The sequence below is a fragment of the Narcine bancroftii genome, chromosome 3, assembly GCF_036971445.1.
Source record: "Narcine bancroftii isolate sNarBan1 chromosome 3, sNarBan1.hap1, whole genome shotgun sequence".
NCBI classification, from domain to species: Eukaryota; Metazoa; Chordata; class Chondrichthyes; order Torpediniformes; family Narcinidae; genus Narcine; species Narcine bancroftii.
Genome location: NC_091471.1, coordinates 341826916 through 341847908, shown reverse-complemented (window position 1 = coordinate 341847908; position 20993 = coordinate 341826916). Strand labels below are relative to the sequence as shown.

Here is a 20993-nt window from a genome sequence, read left to right as displayed (position 1 = left end):
GTTATTTGATCCTATTTTTCAACTGCTCAGTCAATAGCTTTAAAGGTCACACTTCATAATAAGCTGTTAAATTTTACAATTTCTAAAGGTTCAACTTTATTATATACTTGCTTTACTCTTTCCCAGTTTTGACAAAAAGTCTCAGGTATGAAATCTCTTCCACAGAAGCTGTCTGACCTGCTGAGTGTTTCCAACATTTTCGGTTTCCATTATTTATGAAGCCATTCAGCCCATCATTATCATGCTGGCACACAAAATAGTAATCCAATCAGTCCTCTCTTTCCTTGCAAGTTATTCTCCCTCATAGGCCCAACAACTCCTCAGATTCTTCTATCACTTCCTTTCATTATGTCAAATTTACAGCATCCCCTCATTAAATCTACCAGCACTTCTGGTATGTCGTAGGAATGCAGTACCTGGAGGAAGCTCTCCCAGATAACACATAGGTTAGAACTGAGCTGACCTTTAAATAAAAATGGATCCAATTCTCCATCAAGAAAGCTGCTCCCTTCACATTTAACACAGACACCAGATTTTACATGGACATGACGAACATTATCTATCAGAAAAACTCGTTCATTGGGCCAGATCGAGCTGATTGTTAGATGATGATTCTGCCAAGAGCCATTGTTTTGATGCAGTACAGACTGTCCCAAACATACTGAATGGATCACGCTGGAATGTGGATGAAAATGCATCTGACCCCTTGTTTCCATCCTTGCCCTGTCACTGAGTTCAGGCTATTCCATAATATCCTGTGGTGAGGGACTTTCATCTTGTTAAGTAATCTAATGTGGATCCGAACATTTGAAAGGAGTTACCAATCTCCAATAAAAATTCAATTTTACCCAGGTTTTCTTTTGATCTCATTGTATATTTACATTTCTAATTGACAGTAATTTAATGATTTTTGAATATAGGTCATGAGTAATCAAGGTCGCTTGAATGATTGGTGAGAACATCAGTCTCGTTCATGAAATATTAATAGTGAATGCATCATTTAAAGGTTGTGTACTCACCTTTCAACATGCATTCTTGGGACATGGACGTCATGAGCAAACCTAAAACCTATTTGAAAGTTGTGTTTCACTTTAATTGCTATTATTTTCCATACAAATTCTTCCAATTCAAAGAATGGAGAATAGTTAAATATGAATTACAGACTTCATATCGGTTTTAGCTATCCAAAGCTACGCTATCAGCGGGCTTGGCTGATCTTGATATTGCCAAATCACATCCAATTTGTCTTCAAATAGCATTGCCACAATATACTTAATTTATACATATAGCACACTAACAGGCCCTTCTGGGCCAAAAGCCTATGCTGTCCAAATACATCCATTTAACCAATTAACTTCCTAACCATGTTTGTCTTTGGAACGTGGGAAGAAATCAAAACACCCAGAGGGAAAGCACCAGAAGGGGGGATAATGTACAAACTCGTTACAGACAGCACAAGGTTCAAACCCACGTGGCTATAAAAACATTGAGCTAACCAATACGCTAATCTGCATCCTTAATAATTTTCACAAGGCTAAACAGTCCTGTACCTGGGCTAGAAAGCTGTGCATTCTATTGAACCTTCAAGGTTAGAATTCCAATGACCATACCTTCAGTAACAAGTGTATTTGTTCACCAGTTTGCCCAATAAAATTGTAGCGTTTCTCAAGCCTTTCAATCTTGTCATCCAGACTGAGGAGTGCATCCTTTTTCCCTTCTTTTCTTTCAAAGACAGGAGATACCCACATCTTCATTATATCCTGCATGGCACCCACGTTGTCTTTTGTTTTCTGCATTCGCCCCTCCAAATCTTGGACCATATCCCGAAGCGTTTGAATATAATCCCAGATACCTATATGAAGCACAAGGAGATTCTAACACAACATTATTTAACAGGTGTCTTGAGCAAAGACTTTCCATTTATCTTGATTGCCTTCTATTAAGTAATTAATTACCATTTCACATAACATGGTTTTTTTTCACCTGTTTTAGAATTTAACATTAATCTCTTAGCATGCCATGGTCAAGCTCTGGCAAGTTCTTGACTGATTTCAATGAATAGTTGTTAATCTTATTGGAGGTTGGTAAAGGGAATGAACATGAACATGCTTTTAAACAGAGCAAAAGAATATGATGACAAGGTTCTGAAGGGATATAAGAAACTGCTCATTAAATCTAACAAAGAAAATAATTCAAATAATTAAACAATTTTCATGGGAACTCTCCATAATTAAATGATAAGTAATTATCATTTTCAATTTAAAGCAAAACGATCTCAATAAAGTTACACAATTCCTATTTGCTGACAACACGGAGTCGGGTCACGGGGTTGACTGTGTTGAGGACGCTAGGAGGGTGCAGGGTGATTTGGACAAGATAGGCGAGTCGGCCAAGATGTGACAGATGCAATATAATGTGGATAAATGCGAGGCTGTCCACTTTGGAGGTCAGGACAGGAAAGAGGACTATTATCTAAATGGTATCAGTTTAGGAAAAGGGGAGATGCAGCGAGACTTGGGTGTTGCTGTGCATCAGTCATTGAAAGTGGGCGCGCAGGTGCAGCAGGCGGTGAGGAGGGTGAATGGTATGTTGGCGTTCATAGCGAGAGGATTTGAGTCCAGGAGTAGGGAGATCCTGCTGCAGCTGTACAGGGCCTTGGTGAGACCACACCTGGGGTACTGCGTGCAGTTTTTGTTGCCTTATCTGAGGAAGGACATCCTTGCCTTGGAGGGGGTGCAGAGAAGGTTCACTAGGCTGATTCCGGGGATGGAAGGACTCACATATATGAAAGGTTGGATAGACTAGACTTGTATTCTCTGGAATTTAGAAGATTGAGGGGAGATCTTATAGGAACATATAAAATTCTTAAGGGATTAGACAGACTAGACACAGGAAGGTTGTTTCCAATGCTGGGAAAAACCAGAACCAGGGATCACCGTTTAAGGATATGGGGAAAGTTTTTTAGGAGTGAGATGAGGAAAAATTTCTTCTCTCAGAGGGTGGTGGATCTGTGGAATTATTTTCCACAGGAAGTAGTTGAGGCCGGTTCCTTGTCAATATTTAAGAGTAGGTTAGATTTGGCCCTTGTGGCTAAGGGGATCAGGGGGTATGGGGAGAAGGCAGGAACCGGGTACTGATCAGCCATGATCATATTGAAAGGCAGTGTAGGCTTGAATGACCTACTCCTGCATCTATTTCGCTATGTTTCTATGCCCAGTCCTTGTTTATCCAATTGTGATAAATTACTTCAATTTTTAAAAACTTTAAAAAACTTATATATGTAAAAAGTTGTTTCCATTATCAACTACAAATTTGATGCAGCAAAGCATTACGTCCTTCATGTCGTGTTTCCATATCACTAGTCCTGCAAATTAAGAGCAAATTCATTTATTACCTTCATTCTTCCAGTGCAATAATTCTTCTGCCTCCTTCATCTTGGAGTCTATCTGTTGTACCTGCTCCTCGATGAGAGGAAATTCCACCCCAAGGACAGACTTCAGGACTTTGTTGTACCAATTAGCAGTCAGCTCCAAGGTTGCCACATACTGGCGGTAAGATTCTTTCGAGGCATATATTTCCGCTGCAGTTTCAGGAATCTCAGTGTGCTGTGACTTTAAGTATTTAACCTCTCGTAATACGGAGACAAGCTGCAAATTACACAGAACAATCAATATGAGGCAAATAAAGCATCCCTCTTGAGTTTTTGTTCATGGATAATTCAGTTTAGAACACGTCTGAAAGAGGGTTGTATCACATCAATTCATCAATAACCACATTATTTTTAAACAGTAGGGTGCAATAGTTTCAGACTCTAACTTAAACCTGGTCGCACTTGTCAGTAGATGAACCATAAATTATTAGTGCTCATGTGCCCATCTCCAGGGGGAGGGGAAGAAAGAGGAGAGGAGGAGGAGAAAGAAAGGTGACAGTGGTAGTGGAGGGCTGTTTATCGGATTGAAAGTTTGTGATTAATGCTGTGCCACATGGATTATTTGGCATCTGTATTAACAACTTGGAAGAAAATGCAGTTAACATAGTTGGCAAGTTTGCACCTGTCATGAAAATCAGTGATATAGCGGACAATGTAGAAAGTTGTTTAATATTAGAGGATCTGAGTGCACTGGGAAAGTGGGACAAAGCAAAGAAATTTTAACAGATAAATGAGGCAAGGCACTTGGATGAATTAAATCAGAACAGGATTTGCACAGCAAATGGTGGGGCCCGAGAGAGCCAAGAAGAGGGCCAAGGATGCAGGTCCATGGTTTCCTGAAAATGACATTGTAAGTAGCGAAGGTGGTCGAAAAGGTTTTTGACATGTTTGCTTCCATTGGTAGGGACATTGAGCATGCAGTTGACAGGGTGACATTATAAAACTTTGGTGAGATTACACTTGTAGTACTGTGTGCAGCCCAGAAGTTTCATAGATTGAACAAGGCCAGGCAGGCAAATTATCTAATAAACTATTCTGCCTTATTGATTTAGATTCTCACAATAATATCCAAAATTATTGCAAAAAGCCACATTGGATCCTTAATTCAAATGCAAACTCAAAATGCAGGAAGTCAAATCATCATCTTTCATGGGCTGCAATTCCTTAGGGCAAATGCCAGTCATTTGCCTTTTACTAGATGCAAAGCACAAGGAACAATAATGCAAAGCATCAGATACAGTATTCAATCAAACATGGTAAAGTAATTGGCACGCAAACACTCATACACTGTAGCAGCAACACCTAATTTTCATGGAATAACTTACCTGTGGCTCAAAATTCACTGATATTAGTTGAGTTTCTGGGTCTCGTTTGAGGAGAGGTTGAGTGAGGTTAAATTGAGATTTTTCTGATACAGTCTTGGTCCATTCTAAATACAGTTTTGCTTCATACCTGGTATGATTGAAGGAGTTCAAGAATAAGAGCAAGTAAATGTGGGTTGAAGACTTCTCTGAAGTACTACAGGCACTTGCTGACTTGTGACCTATGACCATTTGCACACATGACCAATTTTTTTTTAAAATATCACATTTATGCATTTTATATTGTATTTGACAAACTTTAACAGGGATACAGTGCATGTAAGAGCCAAAATGTGCGTATTTACCTTATTAGTTGGTGTCCTGGGGTCCATAGCCTGCATGTGCACAGGAATCACGATGGCTGTGCCAAGCCTACAGACCCCAGAAAGCCGACTTACAAGTGTGGAATTCTGACATGTGTCAATTCCGAGATACAACCGGTCATCCAGAACGGAACACGGATGTATGTCAGGGAGTACCTGAATATACAATAGATTTTGTACATCCAATTTTTCGAACAGCACTGAAAAATGGGAAAACTAAACTGTAACCAAGCTCACATGTAATGATCAATGTATCAAATGATCTTTTAATTTCCCAAACAAAAGAAAAGCTAGTGGACATGTGTTAAATAACGGTCACCAGCACAAATGAATAGCTTCTATTCCCAATGTTATCTATAAATAAAATGCGAGACTCCAAGACCAGAGGGCACAGCATCCCTTTTGAAAATAAAAAGAGAAATTACTTCAGCCTGAGGTTTAGAGAAATCTGAGGAATGTGTTGCCACAGACAGCTGTGAAGACCAAATCATTGAGAGGTTGATGGGCTCAAAGATTATGAGGAGTATGCAGGAAAAAGGGGTTAAAAAGAAAAATGGATCATCCATGATTTGAACAGAGGACAGACTCAATGGGCTGAATAGCCTAATTCTGCTCCGAAATCTTCTGGTCTAAATTTTAAAAATAAAGCACTTCACAATTCTTCTGATAATCCAATCAGCTGAAGCATCTATTACAACTACTTTCTTTCCTTTATTGTAACTTGGATGGACATATGATGTGTTCTAATTACAGTGTGGTGACATCACAAATGCAATTATATATATTTTACTCTGATACCCAGTGCAACTAAAAGCACACAGAAATGTTGGAAGAACTCAGCCGGACTCGTAACATCTTCAGCAGGTAAAGGTATGTTACCAACATTTCGAGCCCAAGCCCTTCAAGCAATAAGCAAAGAAAAGGAACAGGCAAGAATAAAGAGACTGATGGCTGGTTGGGGAAGAGTCCAGACCAACAAACAGTATTAAATGGATATGACAAGAGGAGGGGTGAAAATTGATTTTGGCTCTGTGAAAGGAGAGAGGGGGGGGGGGGAAGGCAGACAGAGCTGGGGGAAAGACCACAGGGGGAAGACAAAGGAAGAATATACACAGCATTAAGTCCTTCATGTCATGTATCATAAGTAGTGCAAGTTAAGTGAAAATTAACTTAGTACCTTTATTCTTCCAGTGCAATAATTCTTCCCTCTATCATCTTGGAGTCTATCTGTTGTACTTGCTCTTCTCTGAGTGGAAATTGCACCCCAAGGAGAGAATTCAGGACCTTGTTGTACCAATTAGCAGTCAGCTCCAAGATTGCCACATGCTGGCGGTAGGATTCTTTTGAGGCATACTTCTCAGAAATCTCGGAGTGTTCTTTGCTCTGTTGCCTTTCTCCCAGCTCTGTCTCCCTTTTCCCTTTGTCTCCTTTCACAGAGCCAAAATCAATTCTCACCCCTCCTCTTATCATATCCAATTAACACCTTTCATTGTTCTGGACTCCTCCCCCAGCCGGCCTTCAGTCTCTTAATTCTTACACCTTCCTGTTCTTTGCTTATTCCTTGAAGAAGGGCTCAGGCCCAAAACATCAGCAATGTACATTTTCTTTCTGTAGATGCTGTGAGACCGTCAGAGCTCCTCCAGCATTTCAGTGTGTGTTTTACTACCATCACAGCATCTGCAGACTTTAATGTTTCACTCCCAGCAAAACTAAGCACGTCTGCAGTTCTACCAGAAATCTTCCTGCATTATTTGCCTCATTGCATCTCAACATACATGATCCATCTACTTCATTCTGTACAAAAAAGACCATCTATTTTCCCCCTTGGAAAACTGGAAATTCAGGCCCATTAATTTCTATCCAAGAAAAAAAATGTGGCTGCAGTGGGAGATGAGTAGATATTCAAACACCTGCAGCTGTTTGCAGTTCTTTCAGTGGACTCTGAATATTGCACCAACATTAGCACCAAAATAAGATCTCTCAATCACAACCTGAATTTCAATGCTCATTCCTGAAGTTTGTATCTGAAACCACCTCTGCAATATGCTACTGGAACATTGAGCAATATCAGGGCATTGACACATGGATTCACATTCTACTAACGTGGAATCTGGATTGCAACTGCAAGTGTATGGCAAGCAAACACGAGAAAATGAACAAAAAGGCAAAAGCAAGTGGAGAAAGAGTAATCTATTGGAAATGCAGATCATGCTTAACTCACTGAGGTCAGTTTTGGGGACAAATTGCTAAATTGATGGTGAATGTTGACAAGCCTCATGCTACCATAAAAATCACAGTCCCTCTCCATTTCCAGACCTTGGAGCATTCCAGGATGCCACTTTCTGAAACATCCCATACTTTGTTGTTGGCTGTTACATCAGAGAGGTCACCCAAAATCCATACAGTATTCAAGGAGCATGCAGGGCAGCAACAACATTTATCTCCTTTGAGACATTCATAGATTGCACCTTAAAAATATTCCTGATAACTTCTTGCCAGGACCATTTGGCTATTGCTCCAGGAGTCTGAAGGCCCCGTGCACACCTCCTGCGGACGCTATTATTCACCTGCTTGTCCAGGCTCCAACCTCTCAGTCGATGGAAGCACTCTACCAATCTTCTTCCACAACATCCTTTCATTTAGTACCAATGTTCATTTGTAGCTAGACAAGCTACTTGTTTTGCTGTACATTACTTAAAGAGAAGGCTGCAGCCATCACACCAAAGAAGTTAAATAACAGCAACAAATAGATCAATTGGACTGCTGCACCAAAACGACGAACATCATTTTCAGCACCATTTCACACAGGAAGATTCGTCAAGATTTTACAATGGCCTGACACTCGAAGATCTCGACCTTTCACAGACAGGAATTGGCTGATCCACAACACTGTTTTTGCACCATTTAAAAGAGATTTCCAATCTGGGTATGCCGATCCAATCCAATTATGATTTAAAAATGAAAAGAAAATATGTTTTTTTTTTATAAAGTTTGAGCCATCCATGTTCACTCCTGATTGTCAATCAAGATTGCATTGGAAGAAACCAAGCCAATTCTATGGTACTTTGGTGAATGAAGGAATTAAACCATTGGGGAATACATTTGCAGAAGTTTGATTAAAGCAAATGAAATATCAAGTAAATTGTGGATTACGTGCTGAATGCTTGCTACGGACATTGCAATTAATTAACAAGGATTAGATTTTAAATTTGGTTCATCTGTGTGATTTATAGCAGACATTCGCCATTTAAAATGCAAAACATTACATTTTCTTAGTGCACACAGAGTGAATTGTTATAAAATGCAGTTACAGCATTTTGTAAGGATAACATATGGCTATATTACAGCAGGAGCTCTCAAATTATCACACTGCATCAAAACGTTCAATGGTCACCATGTCTTTCACCTCATCAGACCTGAACAACAGTCGAAAACGACTGATGACCAAATCAAAATATGATCAATACAATGCTTTGAAAGGGTCATTAAACGAGAGGGAACAGAGAATGCATGCTGGCTTCAAAGATCCATCAAGCTTTCACAAAAGTCACAGAAAAACCAAAATTATAACTCAGCTCTTAAGTGCAAACAAGGCACAGATCGATTGACTTCATGGAATGACTTGGCCAAATACTTTCAAGATGCAATCTTCCCTTTCGCCCTAATGCTTTCACATCAATGTTTCTTTATGAACAAATGAAGAGATGTGCAAAACCTAATTCAGTTCATCCATATTCAAATTAAAGTTCTGCCATTATGGAGTCCACTTGTATTTTTTTCCCCAAACATTGTATTCCTGCACCACTTGACAACGAAACCTATTGATTTTGTCCACTATAACTACAGACAAAGATTTGCACATATTCATACAAATGGTTTTATTTTTCTGGCAACTTTTCTGCCAGTTACAGTATGATCCACATGAATTGCCTTTGGTCTGAGGGTGAGTGGTAGTGAGGTGTACAGTATGAGGAGATAGTTGATGGGATGGGTGCGAATTAGGTTCAATTCTGTACATCAGATATCTGCAAACTATGAAAATTCTTCAAAACAGGTTTGATAATGAGCATCATTACTCACTGATCCAAAAGGCCCATCATCTCTTCATATATCTGAATCATTCTTTTACCTTCTGAGGAGTCCAGTCGCCTGTGGAAATTTAAGTTTATTTTATTGGTGACTAACATTCACACATTAGTTGGGTGCTTTCAGACTGTAGAGAATGTTGTCCTGCATCTTTAGACTCAGAATACTTCAAATGATAACATGCAAAGGAACCTTAAAAGATTTTAAGATTGATCAACATCGACAGATTTGTGCCAGCCAATCTTCTTTCATTCAGTTTTGTAATCACCAACAGCGGTGATTGGAGACAAATGCCTTGCACCTTATTTGAAGGGATTTACCACATTTCGTGGCAATGGATAAAACCCTCAATTGGCATAACGGATGATTTTAGTTCCCATGTGGTGGTGGGAGGGGGGTGGAGGGGGGAAAGGGAAGAATATTACATTTAAATTCTACAATCACATTGCTCAGAAACTTCTCAAAGTGCTTCACATCCAAAAGGACCACGAGTCCAACGGCCAACTCAAAGGCAAATGTTACAGACCTTTTGCGCACACATGTAGAAAAGAACGTTGAATTCATGACAAGAGTTCAGGATAACTGCTCATCCTGGCTTTTGAAACTAGCAAGACATTTGGTTCCTATTAAAATGTCTTTTTTTATTCTTCTTAAAATATTAATTTGTTCCCTTTGAGAATGAATTCCTCTTCAACTATCAAAAACACATAATGGGCTCAAGTTACGGTATCTGAAGGGGCTGATCAAAATAGATATACTGGTTTTAAAACTGAGAAGCCATATTTTAATGGCCATCTGAAGAGATGGAAACATATTAGGTTTTTTTTTTAAATTTTTAAATTTAGACATACAACATGGTAACAGACCATTTCAGCCCACAAGTCCTTGCCTCCCAGTTTGCACCCCATTAAGCTACACCCCTGGTACGTTTTGAATGGTGGGAGGAAACAGGAGCCCCCGGAGATAACCCAAACAGACACAGAGAGCACGGGATTTGAATCCCAGTCCAGTCCCAATCGCTGGTGCTGTAAAGACATTGCTCTAACTGTTACACCAACTGTACAGCTCTTCTTGGATAATTCAACACACTATAGAGTTTGATAGAGCTGGAAGTTTGGAATAATGATCAGCCACAACGAGAGAGATTCTGGGTAACCTGCCAGGTGTCGACTGAAATAATACCTACTTGTGTATGAGCAGGTCAAGGATGATTCATTATTCAACATGAATTCCCTGAGGAAACGCATCCTACTTCTGTTCAGCTTGGACCCACGCCCCCAAAGCAAAACTGCAATCTCAGCCATATAGACCTTGCTGAAACTTCAGACCAGGAAACCACGTAATATCAAGCCCAAATGATTGGCTTCAATGATTCGAAATGCAAACCAAACCCCCCCCCCCCCATATATATATATAAAAATCAGACCCCCTCTCTTCTGGTTTTTCAGATCCTAGTCACTTTTTCATGCTAACACTCTAGAGCAGGGGTGTCAAACTCAAATTCACAGAGGGCCAAAATTAAAAACTTGGACTAAGCCGAGGGCTGAACTAAATATTTATTGAAAATTTTCAACAACATCTGCATGTTTTCTCTTCTTTCAACATATGTAATGTTAAACTTTTTCTTATTAAAATAAATGTTTAATAATAGTTTTGGATAAACTCTTTCCAGAAGCATTAACAAATGAGAAATAAAATATTCAATAAATAATATTTCTCTATAGAGCATTTGTCAAATGTTGCTAGTGTGCTGTCGAATAGTAAAATCTGAGGGCTATTGAGAATGTGGGAGAATAACATGATTCCTGAAACAATCAAATGGGTGACTGATTGTGGGCATGAACTCTAGCAGGGTTATTTGCCATGCCCTTTTTCTATTGGTACAGATATCCTTTGATTTACACACTTTTCAAGCTTTATGCCTAATGAGCTTGTATCCAGGTGCAGGACCATGTTTAACCAGGAATATATTCATCACTGTGACATGAAACTATTGGAAGATCGTTTTATCCTGAGATTAAAGTTCATAAGCTTTACTCAGGCCTGTGTGTGGGAGGGCGGGGTTTGCGGGAGAACGGGTTGGACAACGACAGTGCGGGGGCATCGGCTCTCGCTGCAGGGCGGCATCTCGGCGGATCAGCGGCCCCGTCACCGTGAGTCGCGGTTCGGCCTGCGGCAGGGAGGGGGAGTGGGCAACAGTCCTGGCGAAGTCAGGCCCCCCTGAGTTTCTGCCAGACCCCCTTTGACCTGCTGAGTTTCTCCCGGACCCCCCTTAACCTGCTGAGTTTCTGCCGGACCCCCATTGACCTGCTGAGTTTCTCCCGGACCCCCCTTGACCTGCTGAGTTTCTCCCAGACCTCCCTTGACCTGCTGAGTTTCTCCCGGACCCCCTCCCCTTGACCTTCTGAGTTTCTCCCGGACCCCTCCCCCTTGACCTGCTGAGTTTCTCTCGGACCCCCCTTTGACCTGCTGAGTTTCTCCCGGATCCCCCTTGACCTTCTGAGTTTCTCCCGGACCCCTCCCCCTTGACCTGCTGAGTTTCTCCCGGATCCCCCTTTGACCTGCTGAGTTTCTCCCGGACCCCCTTTGACCTGCTGAGTTTCTCCCTTCTGGTGTTTTTACGAGAACCACAGACTTTCGCTCAAACATTGATGAGGGGGATCAAGGGCCAAACATTGTCAGGTACCTCTCTGCTGGATAAATGATACGGTTTAACCCGCTGAGTTTCTGCAGTGTTGGGTTTTCACGAGGTAGAGTCAAAGGGCCGAAGGGCCTGTTTCTGATCTGTAATGTTTACGGACCCTGCTCTTCTTTCCATGCCGGTGTCCCAGGACCTTTCCAGGGCAGTCTCCGCGCTCAGGACCGCGCTGGGATCCCGGTCAGTGGTGGAGGAGCAGGTGAGCGCGGCTAATCTCGATCCAGCCCACGCCACTCCCAAAATTGGCGGGGGGTTCCACCCTACCTGCCCGACCAGCCTCGCTCTCCACATGTGCTCTGGGCACCTGCCGCTGGTCCGGTGGGAAGGCGCAGGGCGGCCGGCGCCCCCATCGCCCGGCGTGGAGCCCCAATCTTCCTTCCAGCGTCCCGACTCCATCTGCAGCTCCAAGAAACGCTGTGCCACTGGGGTTCCGGGCGCTGGGAAGCAGCCTTGGCTTCCCCTGACACCGGCCAGGCCGCGCTGCGGTGGGGGGGGTGGGCGGGGGGACATGACAGCGTGTTTATAAAACCACCCACCACTACTTTTTTAGGACCAGGATTTTTCTCTCTCTTTCTCTCTCACCCTGGGACACAGCGGTTACTGTGCATGCGCTATACTGGCGCGGCGGCCAGCGGCCACTCTAATACATTTTTGATATGATCTTGCGGGCCAAATATAATTATATCGCGGGCCACGGGCCAGAGTTTGACATGTGTGCTCCAGAGGAAGAAAAAGACACAATGTTTTGGGTAAAAGACAATTCTTTCCCAAACAATGCCTATTGTGCAAGATACATACAGCTGTGTGACTTGTTTGACGTTGTTAAATGGAACTCGAATGCGTTCCCTCAACTCATGAGCCCAGCGTAATCCACCGCCTACTGTTGGCATGTTCTTGTTCAATGGTGGACTCCCTACAAATCAAAAAAACAGGTTCTTATTCACTGGTGAATAATCCAACAATATTTCCTGCAAATATGAAAAACAAATCCTTAAAATAAAGCAGCGTAATTCATGAGTATGATGTTTGTTGTACAGCCTTTTATGGGCAGTTGCAGAATTCTAAGGTTTTATGTCACATAAACATAGCAGAAAAAAAAGAAAATCACTTCAGCTGCCAAATGTAATCAGTAAAAGAGATGGTTCAACAATATGGCCACAATCAGATTTCAAAGCTGAAGTATTGGCACATTATTCTGTTGAAAGGATCTGTAGCTCCAACACATAGCCCTTTTTCATCTGGCACCTTGTCCCAGGAATTAACCAGTGAAGGGTCCAATGGAAAAAGAAATCAATCAGCACGCTGGTGTCAAATCATGCTGGGATTGACGACCTCTACCCTTACTCAAATCCCTTGCGCCGGCCGACACCGGCGTGCTGACAAAGGACAACTTCCATCCATTCCATTCAATCCCCGTGGATGAGCGTGTTCAGGGGAAAAGCAGTCAGTGTCCTGGTTAAAGGTGGGCCAGTGGAAACAGCAGAAACGGCTTCCTACCCCAGGACACTGCACGGCCAATTAACTGGGATGCCAGTGGAAAAAGGCCATCAGGCCTCAGAGAAGATATTGGCAATAAATTTAAATGTCACAGACGGTAGATTTTAAACAACCAATGTGATCGCTTCCATCACACGATATCAACAGGAGTTGCAAAAGAACTAAAAGCAATGTGAGATGAAGCATTTATATGTCTCAAATGATCATAACCCAGAACGCACAACCAGATGAGATTGTGGATACAGAGTAAATGATGTCCTTCTGGAAAGAATAATGTAAACTCTTTCAGAGGGAGTAGCTGCACCTCTGAAAAAGCGAGGAGTCGAAATGATTTGTACTTTGAAAGAGACGCAATTGCTCAAAAAACTTCTCCATATTGTAGAACTTTTATGATTCAATTCCAATGTAATATTGAAGTTTGCTGGGCACTATTCTTCACCTCGTACTTTTGTATCGAAATAGGATATTGTAATAGGCTGAGCAACCATGCATTTAGATGGGCCGAATCGCTGCCCCAGATGGCACGGACCCCCCCCCTTCCCTTCCGAGGAGAATCCCGCAGTTGATGGCACGCGTTGCCTGGCGGTTGGCACTGCTTCCTGCTTGGGCGCCACTGGACAGGCAGTGACTCCGTGACGCACTGAGGCCAGCGCATCCCTCGCAGGAAGTAGGCGTTCCCCTCGAGCAGCGCGAGGAATTCAAAATAAGGTTCAGTTACTGGTTCACCCTCGCGCTGTGTGGACGTCTCTCACTTTGGTAGCGCTGCCATTAGCAGATGATACAATATTCTCTTTAATTTGGATAAAGGGCAATAGCTCTCAAAAATAACAGCATTTTTTTTTCTTGTTGTTGGGAGTAAAAAAACATTCATTAACTTTCTGGAAATGTTTCTGGGGGTATACTGAGCCAGTCTCGTCGGGTTAGGCTAAAAGAAAGGTTACAAGAAACATATCTTGCACAGTGAATTGCCAGGATGTTCTCTCCCTATCTTTTTGTAAACACGAATTAAAAAGGATAAGCAGGCCGCATAAATCAATGAGGCATTCTAACCACTCCAGTTTGAAATATCTCAACACAATAGACAAGAATCCAGTAGCTACATACTCAATCTAATTTTTAATGTAATTCTTCCTTCCGACCCCTTCCTGGAGGAGATTAACATGAGGACATGCCTTAATTTATCTTTTTTTTAAATTGCCAAATACAACCTTTATTACAGAATTTAATAACATGATTCACTCCAAGGCACCCACATAGGGTGATGTAAAGACTGCGTTTGTCAGAAATAAATGAGATCTCCTGGATTTTAGGATGACTCATCATCAGATTTGAAATAATTTAAAATTAATATTCACAGAAGCATCCATCTCTCGGCAGCAGACAATAATGGAAAGCTTAAGCACATCTTAAAAAAAAGGCAGTAAAAGGGATTCCCTCCCCCAATCTCTGAACCTACTCTCCATGTTGGACAGATGGAGAAAGTATCACGATTCACTTACATGATGCAATATGCTTAGTTTCCCAAAGGCATATAATTTGAAAATATTAATATTGGGTATCAAGGGTACAAGGCCGCAAGACAAAGGAGCAGAAATAAGCTATTCAGCCCATCAAGACTGCCCTGCAATTTAATCATGAGCTGATCTATTTTCCCACTCAGCCCCCCTGCCCTGCCTTCTCCCCATAGGCTAATCCAGAATCTATCAATCTCTCCTTTAAATACACTCAATGACTTGGCCTCCACAACAAATTCCACAGATTTACCACCCACTTACTAAAGAAATTCCTCCATATCCCTGTTCTAAGCAAACATCCTTTAATCCTGAAGTTGTGTCCTCTTGTCCTGGACTCTCCCACCATGGGAAACCACCTTTCTAGTTCATTCATTTCAACATTCAAAATATTTCAATGAGTTTCCCCACATTCTCCTTGATTCCAATGAGTGCAAGTCAAGAGCTTTCAAATGTTCCTCATGTGATAACCCTTTCATTCCCGGAATCAACAGCGTGAACCTCCTCTTAACCCTCTCCAATAGCCTCTTTCAGGTGCATTCTCCACCAAGAATGCGGATGCAGAGCTTTGGAAACGTCGTTCAGGTGGCAGCCCTGAAAGCGCTGCGCTGTCCACCTGAAAGCAACAGCTGCACAGGAGGTGCCTCGGAACGCACTCTGGCTCCTGTCCACTGTAGCTGTACTCCCGCCTACTGATGTGACATCATTTAAAGCACGACGAAGGAACACAGGATTATGGCGGACCCGGAGCAGGGAAGAGAAACACTGATGATGGTTTCAGCCTTTCTTAGTGTTCAGAACGAGATACGTCAAATCCTTGGCCACCCCCTGCCTGCACACTGTGCTTCCAAATTCACTCCAAGCGTCTCGGGCTGACAACGTCACTGCGACGTTATCAGCCCACCCCTTAGCAGCCCACCCCTTAGCAGCCCACCCCTTAGCAGCCCACCCCTTAGCAGCCCACCCCTTAGCAGCCCACCCCTTAGCAGCCCACCCCTTAGCAGCCCACCCCTTAGCAGCCCACCCCTTAGCAGCCCACCCCTTAGCAGCCCACCCCTTAGCAGCCCACCCCTTAGCAGCCCACCCCTTAGCAGCCCACCCCTTAGCAGCCCACCCCTTAGCAGCCCACCCCTTAGCAGCCCACCCCTTAGCAGCCCACCCCTTAGCAGCCCACCCCTTAGCAGCCCACCCCTTAGCAGCCCACCCCTTAGCAGCCCACCCCTTAGCAGCCCACCCCTTAGCAGCCCACTCCTTAGCAGCCCACTCCTTAGCAGCTGCATTCAGGTGCCTAGGGAGACTTCAGGGCTCTGGCGATTATCCCTCCCGGAGGAGGGTTAGAAAGTGCGCCTCGGCAGCGTCTCCTGCTCTTTCAGGTGGGTACCCCGAGAGCCACATAGGGGTAGAATATACAGCTTTACATCGGGGTATTCTGGCCACCTGAAAGAGCCTAATGTCAGGACACAATACTCCAAGTGAGGTCTTACCAGTCCCTTCTAAAGCTTCAACATCACATCCCTGCTCTTGAATTCTATTCCTCTTGCTTTTGCTTTATAGGCAAGCTTTGTGCCAAAGGTTACAGTAACTTTAAAAAAGAATAGTTAATTAAAAAGGATCAACATGCTCAATTAATTTAAAAGGCAGGCACTTACCAGGATGAGGAAGAGTACCCTTCTAAAGCAGGTGGCATTAATAACAAAATAGTTTCACAATTTGCATTTTATAACTTAAAATTTCTTGATTAATATTCTTTGAAGGAACTAAATCAAACATTTAAGCTAATTTCTTGACTAATAACCTGTCAGAGTAATTGAATGCATCATATCAAAATCACGTTGTCTTCCACAAAGTTTTTAAAAAAAAAGTTACTGCACCCTTAATTAATTTTAGCAAACAAGTCGAAAATGTGAACAAAACTCATTATTGTCAAATTGGAAAAACTACTTCAATGAGATGGTTGAGGAAAAAACATAAGTGCAATATATTAGCCCTCCCAAGATAGAAGGGATCTGAAAATACAAATACAGAATCAGGTTATGGAACAAAGCTCAAAGTGTTAAGAGAATATCAAAACCTTAAAGAGATCAGTATTAGTCAGGAAGGAAAAGAAAAAGACAGAGAAAGGTCAATCAAGCTATCCATAATAAAATCAATTACAGCACTGGATCAGAAATGGTAACTAAAATTTATATTTGAGATCTATATAAATATAAAAAATGGAAAAATGAGGATATCATGTGTCATGTTACATCTTAAATTGCCTTATGATGAATAATGAGGTCATTCAATGTGTCACATGACATTAACTCAGATTTTGGGTTCCTTCCAAAAGTTTATGGAGATTTTACAGTCTTTTGCTTGGACTCTCAATGGCCCCCTTTTTCCCCATCTCCTCCGGCACCACCAGCAGAATGCGCCACAGCATCCCCACCCTCAGGCAGGACAGTGCTGCACCACACGTTTCTAAGAATACTTGCAGGATCCTGCTTCTCGAGAGAAGCTGAACCATTCATTTTGATTGGGAAGTATTCCCCATGTGACTGAGAGTGTTCAGTGAAAGTTCAAAGTGCAACAATAAGGAACAAAGGCAAGTGTTATTGCAATTATTATTAATGGACCAAAGCAAGTTGCTCAATGTGAAGGGAGTTGTCCACTGCACCTCACCCTTGGTAATTTGCTTTACTAAATAGCTGAAAAGATTCAACATGTCAATTCTAGCAAAGTTCAAATGCTTACATTTTGGTATAAATTTCAATGTAGGGCATGACACTCAGAAAAATGCCATATGAAGGCATTAAGTATTATCTGTACTTTCACAATAAAACTGAGATTCATACTTCCAGCCTTAATAAATAAATGAATTGTGATTTAATTGTTCTCTATTTATTAATCATTCATTTGAGGAATTGCCACTTTCTCCATGACCAGGATTTGTGTTGAGAGGAGGTTTTCAAACCAGGGATCCCACCCTCAAAACCATAAACGTCTCCAACAGTTATAGTTAAAGCAAGCAGATTTTCCCAGGGCTGAAATAGTTGCCACAAGAGGACATAGGTTTAAGGGGCTGGGAAGCAGGTACAAAGATGTCAGGGGTAAGTTTTTCTTTACACAGAGAGCAGTGGGTATGTGGAATGGGCTGCCAGAAACGTTAGTGGAGACGGATACGTTAGGGTCTTTTAAAATACTTTTGGGATACGTACTTGGAGGTTAGAAAAATAGAGGGTTATGGGAAAGCTGTGTAATTTCTGAGGTAGGGGCATGTTCAGCACAACTTTGTGGGTCGAAAGGCCTGTCTTGTGCTGTGAATTTTCTGTGTTTCTATGAAATAACTATTGAGCCAGCAAAGAGAAGCTCCAATCCAAGCTAACGAAATGATCACATTTTGATCAGTTTTCATTCATTCCCATCCTGCAGCCAGCCAAGTAATCAGCCTGATCGGTTGCTGGATGGCAGCAAAAAAATGCTGGCAGGAACCACCAACCCTTGCAGACCATCCCAATCCATCAAGTCACTGGGAATTTGGGGAGGGCAAAGTCTGCCACAACGGTTAGTTTAAACAAAAACCACTCTCTTTGCTGTTATGCAAGGGCCTTGCAGTAAATTGTTAAATGAGCAGGTGAGTTACACGAGTCAAAGCAGTTAAATATGAAATGGCCGACAGCACAGATCTGAGAATGCATGATAATTGAGCACAGTGTTTACAGAATCAAAATAGATCTGGCACTAATCTATCTTATTACCACATTATGCCTCATCACATGAAAATAAAATTAGATTACAAAGCACCAACCAGTTATGAGTTTTGCAACTGTTTATTTCAACTGACAAAATGAACCTAGCCTTCCACAATATCCCAGCGATTATTAAGACATTGTGGATGTCCAGTCCACTCAGATTTAGCTCAAGACTCATCTACATGGCATAATTTAGAGAAAGGCCCCGAAAGATTTAATATGGAAAGACATCACCATGCATCAATTTACTGAGATAAAAGCTAATACTGTGTTATTTTTCCCACATGATCTTCTCCAGTCCAAGAGACTGACCCGCATTCTTCTCAACCACAGCTTGCTACACAATTCACTATAATTTTGCAGACAACATTTCTGCACATTGATTGAGATTACTCGGAGAAATTATGCACCAAGCACTCTCCGAAGTGCTTTGCGGCACAGCAAAATAACACACACAGCTGTTGAGTTAAATTGGGACAAACAGAGATTTATGGTGAAGGCTGCTTCAGCCCACGACTCTCAATATTTGCACACTTGCTCGTCAACTCCATTGGGAAATACAAAAGTGGACTTGGAAGCTACTGCAGGCAAGGGGAAAAAAAATGCAAGGCAAGTCACCATTATACAGCAATGAAGATTCCTGATCCACAATTACAACGGGAGAAGACGGGTACAGGAAGCAAAACCAGCCTAGCTGGAAAGTGGTGTGCAGACTCAGCGATGGGATAAGTTGAGATAATTTACCTGACAGAACAAACAAATTAATGAGCATTGGCTAGGACAAAAGATAGAAAAAAGAAGTCATTTTAGACTTGCAAAAAGTACAAACATTCTTTCTTCTCTCTCCTAAATTCTTCTGCAATTTCCTGTTCATCACCAAGACCAACTTTTATAGTCATGATTTTATTAAAATGAACTTCTACCTAATTCTGCTTTCTGCATGAACCTGTTGTAAATGTATTTAGCATCATCCAGGTCCTTTGTAAGCATCATAATGAGGCGAGGGTATTTGTCACAAGCACTGGCTGCTAGTAGAGGCCGCTCAAGGAGGCTGCCAAACATGTCCAGCAACTGGAGAGAAAGAGGAAACATTTTAAAATTAAGTCGATTCTGTCTGAACAATTAATTTCATTACACAATTTGTATCAGCCACAAGGTTCTTCTAAACACGGAAATTTCTGATCCCATGTTAAATATTCCTTGTGGCTGTGTTGGCATATATTTTGAAATGGTTTCAAAACAATCACGTCTGGATAGTTGAAACTAAATAATATTCCTCCTCCACTGCAAATTCTTGTGTGCAGGTTTAATGTATACACGTAATCCAAGTTACTCAAGACGTTGTGAGTGAATAGAGAGTCCCCACTAACAGCTGCATACAAAATTTTGATCTTGGGACTTATGCATTTATGGCAATGAAAAGAATTAAGGCACGAGATGTCTTATTGAAATATTATACTATTTTGGTATTTTCCTTGAATTTCTATAATTTCCACTGATACAGCTGTATTGAAATTGAATGCTTAGTAATGAAATTGGAAGAATTCTTGGGGTTAACTTTGATCTGCAAAGGGGACAATGTCAAGCTGAAACTCCAGATTCAGCATTAGAAGGGAAGTACAGTTGGAGCAGGAGCAGTGGTTAGCACAACGCTATTGCAGTGCCAGTGACCTGGGTTCAAATCCAACGCTGCCTGTAAGGTGCTTATGTCCTGCATGGGTTCCTCAGGGTGGTTCAGTTTCCTCCCACTTTGCAAAGATGGATGGGGTTAGTAGGTCATTATCGCTGGTAATCAGGCAGGAACACCGACATTGCCATGGATGTCATAAAATATGGAGCCCTGTCACATGTGTATAATTGACACTGACAGCCTTCAGATGGCAAAAAAGCCCTCAAGTCTTTTATGTCAATTGATTGTCCAGAATCCGATCAAGTGATCAGACCGCATGTACTTCAAGTAGGTTCACAGGGGTACAAATTTATTTGGCTCCGGCCTGGACAATGGGAAAGAGCAACCAGCTAATGCTCTAACAATGATGTCTGTTTTGTGCAACTGTCCAAAAGGAATTTAGACTTTAAGATGTCACACCACCAAATGATTCACCTCTGTGGATCAAACCAAACACACCTTGAATGCATGCTCCAAACCAAAGGCATCATCAAAAGCCTGGCAGAAAATGGTGGCCAATCGTCGATCAATGTCGCCGATTTTCTGCTTGTAGCTCAAAAAATCTGCTTCAAAGTCCTGTATTAGAGAGAAAAAAAATCAAATTTTCACAGTCTACTTGTTAAAATATTTAACACTGCAAGTCAGCTGTGGTCCACACCAGGTCTGTTAGTAGAAGACAATGATATG

The 20993-nt window shown here is 41.9% G+C and overlaps 2 protein-coding genes across 7 annotated transcripts in view; both read right to left on the bottom strand.

The window, feature by feature from the left end:
* The window catches only part of dnah9 (dynein, axonemal, heavy chain 9), a 380785-nt gene extending 361215 nt beyond the window's left edge, over window positions 1-19570 (bottom strand). For all 6 annotated transcript variants that reach the window (XR_011354703.1, XR_011354704.1, XM_069929513.1 and 3 more), the window contains exons 1-6: window positions 19467-19570; window positions 12697-12811; window positions 9195-9263; window positions 4756-4882; window positions 3395-3647; window positions 1611-1852 (exon numbers count right to left, since the gene is read on the bottom strand). Coding sequence is in view for 4 of the 6 variants with exons in the window: in XM_069929513.1 (XP_069785614.1) it covers window positions 1611-1852; window positions 3395-3647; window positions 4756-4882; window positions 9195-9263; window positions 12697-12811; window positions 19467-19536 (876 nt within the window). In the remaining 2 variants the exon portion in view is untranslated. The remainder of the gene's footprint in view (window positions 1-1610; window positions 1853-3394; window positions 3648-4755; window positions 4883-9194; window positions 9264-12696; window positions 12812-19466) is intronic.
* LOC138756897 (dynein beta chain, ciliary-like) overlaps window positions 19544-20993 on the bottom strand; it is a 32657-nt gene continuing 31207 nt past the window's right edge. Inside the window, 2 exon segments of the mRNA XM_069923289.1 lie at window positions 19544-19708; window positions 20766-20882. Coding sequence (XP_069779390.1) covers window positions 19544-19708; window positions 20766-20882 — 282 coding nt within the window.